This window comes from Anarrhichthys ocellatus, unplaced genomic scaffold (genome assembly GCF_004355925.1).
Source record: "Anarrhichthys ocellatus isolate YVR2014 unplaced genomic scaffold, GSC_Weel_1.0 scaffold2439, whole genome shotgun sequence".
NCBI classification, from domain to species: domain Eukaryota; kingdom Metazoa; phylum Chordata; class Actinopteri; order Perciformes; family Anarhichadidae; genus Anarrhichthys; species Anarrhichthys ocellatus.
The window spans coordinates 1-7656 of record NW_022282413.1 but is presented as its reverse complement, the minus strand read 5'-3'; the positions used below and the strand labels follow the sequence as shown (position 1 = coordinate 7656).

At 39.3% G+C, this 7656-nt stretch overlaps 1 protein-coding gene across 1 annotated transcript; it reads right to left on the bottom strand.

The window, feature by feature from the left end:
- Positions 1 to 469: 469 nt before the first annotated feature.
- LOC116378340 (alpha-N-acetylgalactosaminide alpha-2,6-sialyltransferase 1-like) lies at positions 470 to 5922 on the bottom strand (the record flags this gene model as incomplete). Its single annotated transcript, XM_031840200.1, has 9 exons — positions 470 to 1645; positions 1940 to 2039; positions 2169 to 2252; positions 3259 to 3362; positions 3451 to 3589; positions 4187 to 4349; positions 4940 to 5096; positions 5436 to 5694; positions 5898 to 5922. Coding segments are annotated over 9 exons (1241 nt in total), but the record flags the coding sequence as incomplete, so codon positions are not given.
- Positions 5923 to 7656: the final 1734 nt, after the last annotated feature.

Genomic DNA, 7656 nt, shown 5'->3' with positions numbered 1-7656 from the left:
TGTTATATTTCAGTCTGGAACCATCACACCAACCACTTAATATAAACCAGATAGCAAATGATACAACTTTATTGTTTCTGTTTCTCTAAGGTGGTTCTCAATCAATTGATTACCGCCGAAAGCAGCACAGTGGCCATTTGTGTTTTATCTGTGAGCCTTGAACAATTCTAATGACATTCAGATTAATACTTTAACTTCATGCAAGTATGAAGATGTTGCTCATTTCATCAGACATCTCAGTTGCATACTGTAATTGTTGTGATTTACTAACTATAAAGAGGATTTATCAATGAAGCTACACTGTTCTTTACAGTACCTTTATCAGGTGATCCAATGTTACACAATGCTACTTTAGTGGCCACAGAACTGCAGTGTCATGAACTTGGACAGATGACAACTCCAATAATGTGCTCGAACAGAATCATATTCACATACAGTCTGAGACGAAGCAACGACTGTAGCCCGTTGATGAACGTAATACTTTTTTATTAAACAGTTTGAACACTTAAAACTAAATAGAGAAATTATTCAAGCTTACGCTTTCTTTTTGGCCAGTCTTACTATAAAAACCAAGGCAAAGCCTGTAGTATAAAACAATAATTAAATATTCAAAAACCACTAAAAGAAAAGGAAAAAATACACCTATTTGACGTTGTAGAGAGACATTGTTGTATGGGCTTTTGTTTTTTACACTGAATACAATTACGAAAATGGACCTTATTATAAATGATGACTCAACAACTGAGAAGCTACTTCACTTAAAACAAGCTAATTGCTCAAATTAGCTGAAACTTAATAACTGTTATAAAGCCCTCCGATAGGTCCTGCATTCATGAAGGTTATGATGCCCAGTTATTTTGTCTGAAAACTGTTCTACCAGATATTGCTAAAACTTTCTGTTGACATTGGAAACATTGTGGTGCTGTTAAACTGCACCTTGAGAGACGCTATTTGTATTTTGCCCAACCCATTCACATCGAGGAGTGCCGATGGAAACCGTTCAAGTGTGAAGTCAATCCGTTGTTGTGAAAATAAAGGCCGGACAGGCACTCCTTCCATTTTAGTTGTATGATGGCCGAATGAATATTAGGATATCTAAAAAACACCCTCGAAAACAAAACTCTCACATATTGTCTCGCAGGGTTTGGGTAAACAATATCAATATTTTAAAAAGTCTATGAGAAAAAATGCTTCTGGGACCCATGGCAACAACGTGAAGGACCCGGAAATCAGAATTCTACAGTTTGGCCATTATGCAAAATTCACTACAAAGCCCAGCGCTCTACCTGAGCGCTTTGTAAACACACACACAAAACCTCCATTGGCACTTCTGGCCTCCCCGAGTCAAACCAACTTTCAACCATGCTGAGTTGACTCTCATTTCTGCTGACAGCGCCCACTCGGTCGGCCGACATCATTCGAAGCCGGTACATTCTCAGTGCTTCGGTGTAACACTTGCCGATCCTGTTTCTGGCAACGTTTTTTGATATAGCTTTATTATTTTGCTGTCGTGTAGTCTTTTCCACAGGTTCTTCTCCATGATATAGTCGTGGTTGGAGTATAAAATTATATTGCTTTTAAGCTTCTCAACGTAGTAGTTGGAGTATTTCCTGAAGTCCTCAGTCATGAATCCATATGCACTCACCTGCCAACGTCAAGAACAGAACAGAGACGGTTGAGAATCATTCACAGCAAAAAAGGTTGGATTAAAGAAAAGTTTGACATTTTGAGAAATATGCTCATTCAATTTCTTGTGGAAAGTTAGATGAATGAGTGTCCAAAAAATTGGAGGCTACAGCCAGCCGATGATTCGCCTAATGAATTGATAAACTACACATATTCAGAGTTAATGTCTGCACATTTTTGGATGCATACTTCATGTTAGAGGTGTGGTTATCTACAGTATGGACGGCATGTGGCTTAAGTAATATTAACTTACAGTGTCACAGGTTTGCAGAGCCAGGAAGACAGTGAATGCCCCATTGGTTGGTCTGACGATCGCCCAGTGTGAAGAATTCAGATGAGGAGAATTTAAGAACCTGTGGACAATGAAAAGTGTTAAATAAACATATATAAAAAACCATCAAGACAAAGTACAGCCTCTAAATAGACCATGAATGTGTAATGTAAAGTAAAAGGTTTGGGTAGGATTGTGAGAGGAGGGTGACCTGTTGCGAACGTATCTGAGGAAATCCTGGTGCAGAACATAGAAGCGGGTCTCATTGTACTGTCCGGAATAGTAGTTCCTTGGCCTGCAGGGTTGAAATACAAAGTCAAGAGCTTAACACAAATAATTTTAATTTTCACATGTATATTGCAGTGGCACTTTCCATACTCCATACCGCATGCTACTCCCTAAGAGTGTAGAGAATGGGCAGTAAACAATTTTATGTATAATAAAAAACCAGATGATTAGTGCTGCAAGAAGACAATGGGTTTAGTGTTTCTCGAACTATAGTGTATGAGTTTTGCTTCTCGAATGGCAGGATTGAATTACCAGATTTTTGAATTTCTGCTTGAGCCACAAAGGAGCATAGTGTATGTTTGACATGACCTGTAACCTCCAGAAAATGTACTAAATGTCCTTTAATAGCGCTCACGGGTTAAAGGAGGCCGTCAGAGGGTGGATCACAAAAACACAAAGAGGGGTCGTAGACGGAATTCCTGGCTCACAAGGCCCTCCTGCGCCTCGGGGCTTTCAACACCATCCAGACCAGCATCCCAGATGGAGCTGGCCCTACGCTGCATCCTGGATCACAGACTACCTCACTTGCCGGCCACTCTGACCATCAATCTAAACGATAGATATCCTGATTTTGCTGATGTTTTTCAGTAATTCAATAAATACATGGTCTAAATGAAATAACCACATCAAGTTGATTTTTTGATATGTGTGAATTAAGTACTTAAAAATTAAAAGTTACGATTTTTTTTCTTCTTCTCAGTATCAAGTGAAATTAGTGAGAATTTTTTATTTATTTCCAGCCATACACTATGTCTACATGATTAAACTGATTAATAGTTTGATTTACCTACACTGGGGAATTCTCATAAGCAGAACTCGTATCAATTAAAATTTTCTGCGAAATTTGAATTAAGGTGTGCTTGACATGATCAATTAAGACAATGTAATTGTGTACCACGACATCTTGATAGATGATCCAGGTCCAATCAAAAACGTTCCAGCCCTGGATGTGTTTTTGTGTTTGTGCTTGCATGTTGCCCTCGACTAATAAAACAGAAAGAGTTGATATTCACCTGTTGTTTTTATATTGCCCAGCAGTGACCCTTTCTCCTTTGAAAAGACCCTCCATCCAAAAGAAATCCCTCATCCCTTCAGGAATAATTACATATTTTATACCCTGCCAAAAGGACGAGGATGACAGATGAGTGCGCATGTGTGGGATATGAAGCAATACAATATCACATGTTAAATTTGAGTTTGAGTACCTCATCTTTAGGGGCAGATGTGTATCCGAACTTCCGCCACAAATACAGCGACGTAGTGATGGAATGGGCGGTGTGAACGTACACCGATGTCCTGTTTCCCACGTCTTCCTCATAACCTTTGATGGCTGCACCGTTCATCCTGTCGCACAAACACAAAAATGAATTTTCTTTCGCTTAGAAATGAATTTATATGAAAAAATATAAGCATAATGAAGTTTATTGGTTGCTTTGAGTCACTGTGAGGTGAGCCGAGGATCAAACAAAGACAAATCAAGTAAATCAGCTTTAACGTGTCTTTGTTTCGTGTTCACACCAAACGCGGAGCGAATTGTTAAAGGCGTCATTCGCGCCGCCGGTCTCGCCGGGGACCATTTGTGTTCATTTGCGTGAATTGCGCTGGATGCAACAACTCTGCGCACACAAAAATGACTTTGATTAAATTATATTACGAACTGTATTAGGCCTACATCAGACAATGCACAGATTAATCAAAAAAACTTGATTCTTACTGTGTACATGGATAAATGAATATTAAATCGCATGTAGTCAACTACTGTTGCTAACACACTCCCATCGGCGTGTGTTACACTCTCCCATGTGCTACAAGACATATCCCACACCATAACTAAATATTGACTTGGTAAGTATAGAAAAACATGTGTGCTCCTGGTATCACAGGGTTGTATGATATGCATCCTTATTTAGGCTTAACACAACAAATCAAAGGGTTTCTTACCGAAAAACGTAATCGTGGGCATCAATTTCTTTCCCCATTTTAGAGCCATTTAGGATTCCTCCAGTGCCCACCACAGCACAGCGCAGACACTTGTCACTGCCTGTCTTTGGAGGGAGTAGTGGCTCGTTTGGCTTTGGGATCAAATTCACTGCAGACATCACTTCTGCAAAAATACCCCCCCCCCCCAAAAAAAACATATTAAATACATTTTAAGATGCAAAATAGTTCACAACATTTTCTGCAAGCAAAACTTAAAAGCATATTGCTAATGGGTTGATGTGGTTTCTTTAATATGTTAGCTTTTTACAGTCACAATGTATTTAATGACAATGTGAAAGTCTAACCCATAGCGATGAACTGGAAGAACCAGTTTTAACCTGAATCTCTTCCTCTTTGCTAAGCTGTCCAGCAGCAACTTCACTGTTTTGTTTCAGTCTGTTGGTCACAGCTTTTGCCAAAGAACAAGCTCTAAAAACCCGCTTGGCACGAATTTCCAGTTGGCTGCATTCTATAATCTCACAACCTCACCACTATGCCTCCCAAATCCTACACATTGCACCTATAAAATATCTAATTTAAAAGTATTGGTCATGCAGAGGGAACTCTGTGCTAAATTCAAAATTTAGCACATATTAAACACATTTTTCTGCGATATCTGCAATGACCTCAAATGGTTCAGGTTATGATAGGTCGTAGGGCAGTGAGTCCCGCGACAGTTTTTGCACATCTCTGCTGACACATATTAACACGTACCATCATGTTTGAACTCCATAAAACCAAAAGGATTGTTAAAATGTGAAAGCCGGTTCCACTCGCTCATGTTGGTTCTGTGCATAAACATGCGAACGTTGGGGAGGAAAGCCTTCTTGAAGCCTTCATCCTCAGAGTTTCGCAGAGACTCGGCACATGTCTGAGAATGTAAGATAAAACATTAAACTATGAAATAAAGCAAAAATAAATAGAAAAAAAACGGAACATTTTATTTGCACCTTTTCAATGTGGCTAAAACCATTGATTTAATGAAGCTGTTACAGAGGAAACACCAGGAAAAATGCCGAACAATTCCAACAGATCGACAAAATTTAAAAATGAAATTGATTGCTTATTTAACTTTAAGTGAAAAACAAACAGGAAACCCATACAGCTCACGCCAAAACATACAACTGAACACATAGCTGTGCGGATTACACTAGCAACAAAGATAGTACATTTGCTATGTTTCTGTCCTTTCGTGTCCTAACATGCTTACTGTCTGCCTGGGTGAAGCATCCTGGTTATAAATATCATCAAAATCCCACCGAGGAACCTTCTTGAAGGAGTTTCGGGAGAGGATGGGCATGGGAGTCTCAGGCGCAGCGCCAGGTGTAGTGCGTCTCGTTTGATCACTTTTTAGCTCTGCCCCGCTTGTTTTTGTGGAATCAGCTATTTTTATCAAGTTTTCTTCTACTTCTCCGGACTCAACCAATTCCTCATCTACTTGTCTGGTTAGTCCTGAGAAAGTGCTCCATCTGATGTGGAAATTTGACAAAAGAGCAATAGATAATGAATAATACAAGTTTTAGCAAGACACAGGTTTAAGTGAATTAATGTATAGTACTGTACCTGGAAATGTACTGATACACATTTCCGTGGCAAAATAATGATTAACCAGATAACAGTTAAGAAATAAGATCCCCTCTTTTTACCTTAAGTCGTTCTAAATATAACTTACCCAATGCTTGATAAATGTCCAAATGCTAGAAAAAAAAGTAAAGTACAAACTGAAATCACAAGCAGCAACGAAAAACCCCTGAAGGTTTGGATTGCCATCCCTAAAGCTGAGAACTAATGTTTGGTTAAATACTGATAAGTGTTTGCCTTCTGTACTGATATTTCTAGACAGATAACATAGTTATCTTTGTGCGTCATTTAAAGACAAATGGGGTGGGACTAAAGCACGTATGTTATGCAGGAAACAATCGCACCATTCACACACCTTGCTAACGGTATGTTGCACAATAGAAGGGAGGTACTGTGCAAAATTAACTTTTCAGGATTTCCAGTAAGTGTTATTTAATGACGTCATTAAAAAAAAAGAAGTTATGTAATAAATTAAGATATTTAATTTATTGTATTACAATACAAAACTATTAGAAACAATAGTCCTTTATCTCCTTTATTTGCATATGGGTAGCTAGAAAATCCTGCTTTATGCTGCAAGAGATCCGGCTGCTTTGGGTTTTGTCTTCATGTGGTATGTGAGTCAGGTGGATTGAAACAGCAAAGATACAACACAATTCAAACAAAGTACATCATATTGAAACATGTGAGCGGTAGTTGGGTGGACTGTGCATCTTGTTTTGAATACTGTGAATAAGTTTATTCAAGCATTTTTGTGCGCTTGAGTAGTCTTTCAGTAGGTTACAGGAGCGCCGTCAGAGGGTGAATCCCAAAACACAAAGATGAGTCTCAGATGGAGTAGAGTCTGAGCTGCTCCTCCATTTCTCCATCAGACACCTCCCCAAACGTTTCCTGGTTGTCTTTCAGCAGCTGGAAGATGGCGGCCAGCTGCTCACGTTGCACCCTGAAGACAAATATAGAATATTTGAGTCGTGAAACTACCCTACACTTAAAATTCTGCACACTCTTTTGTACACTTTTTTAATCAACAACGTTCATCAGGTAAATTAAATTCATAATGACAAATAGCATCCGTCCTGTAAATATGTGTCAACATTGTGTAAAAACACCAGGGCTCCTCCCAGTGCCGATACTAAGCTTTTCAAATGGCAAAACAGGTTTATTTACAAATGTCAAAAGATAAACTACGCAGGTACATCATATTATTCCATATACAAGGATGAACCAAATAAATACATAGAGAATTCAAAAGAATATCTCAACATTTTGGGAAACACGCTTCAGCGCTTTCTGGCAGAAAGAGTGTTAAATGAGAAGAATGATAGCGCTCCCCTTTCAGTTTTGCACCTGTGGGCCGCGAGGGCCGCGGGACCGCATAGGTTATCAATTGAAGACACCAGAGATATTACTGGTATCCATGAGACGCTCAGTTACAATATAGCTTCCCACCACCTGGTGGCGGTAATGCGTCAGTCAGTTGTTTAACAAGCCCCAATAAGCAGAAGACAACACTCAGCTAGCCTATAGCGAAAGTTATGGATAAGTTTTTAAAAAGAAAAAATGAAGACGACAGTGGTGCCATACCCCCCCAAAAGTCTAAATGTGTGTGCAAGTACAATCCTGACTTTCTTAAGTATGGCTTTGTGAACGGAGGCAACGAGGCAGAGCCGAGGGCTCAGTGTGTGGAATGTGGGCTAATGCTATCAAACGAAGCACTGAAGCCTTCAAAAATAAAGCCACACCTAGCGACGAAACATCCAACGCTCGTGGGAAAGCCTGTTGGGCTTCTTGTTGTGTATGCAGGTTTACATACACATGATAAATAAATGTCTTTGTGATCATCACATTGT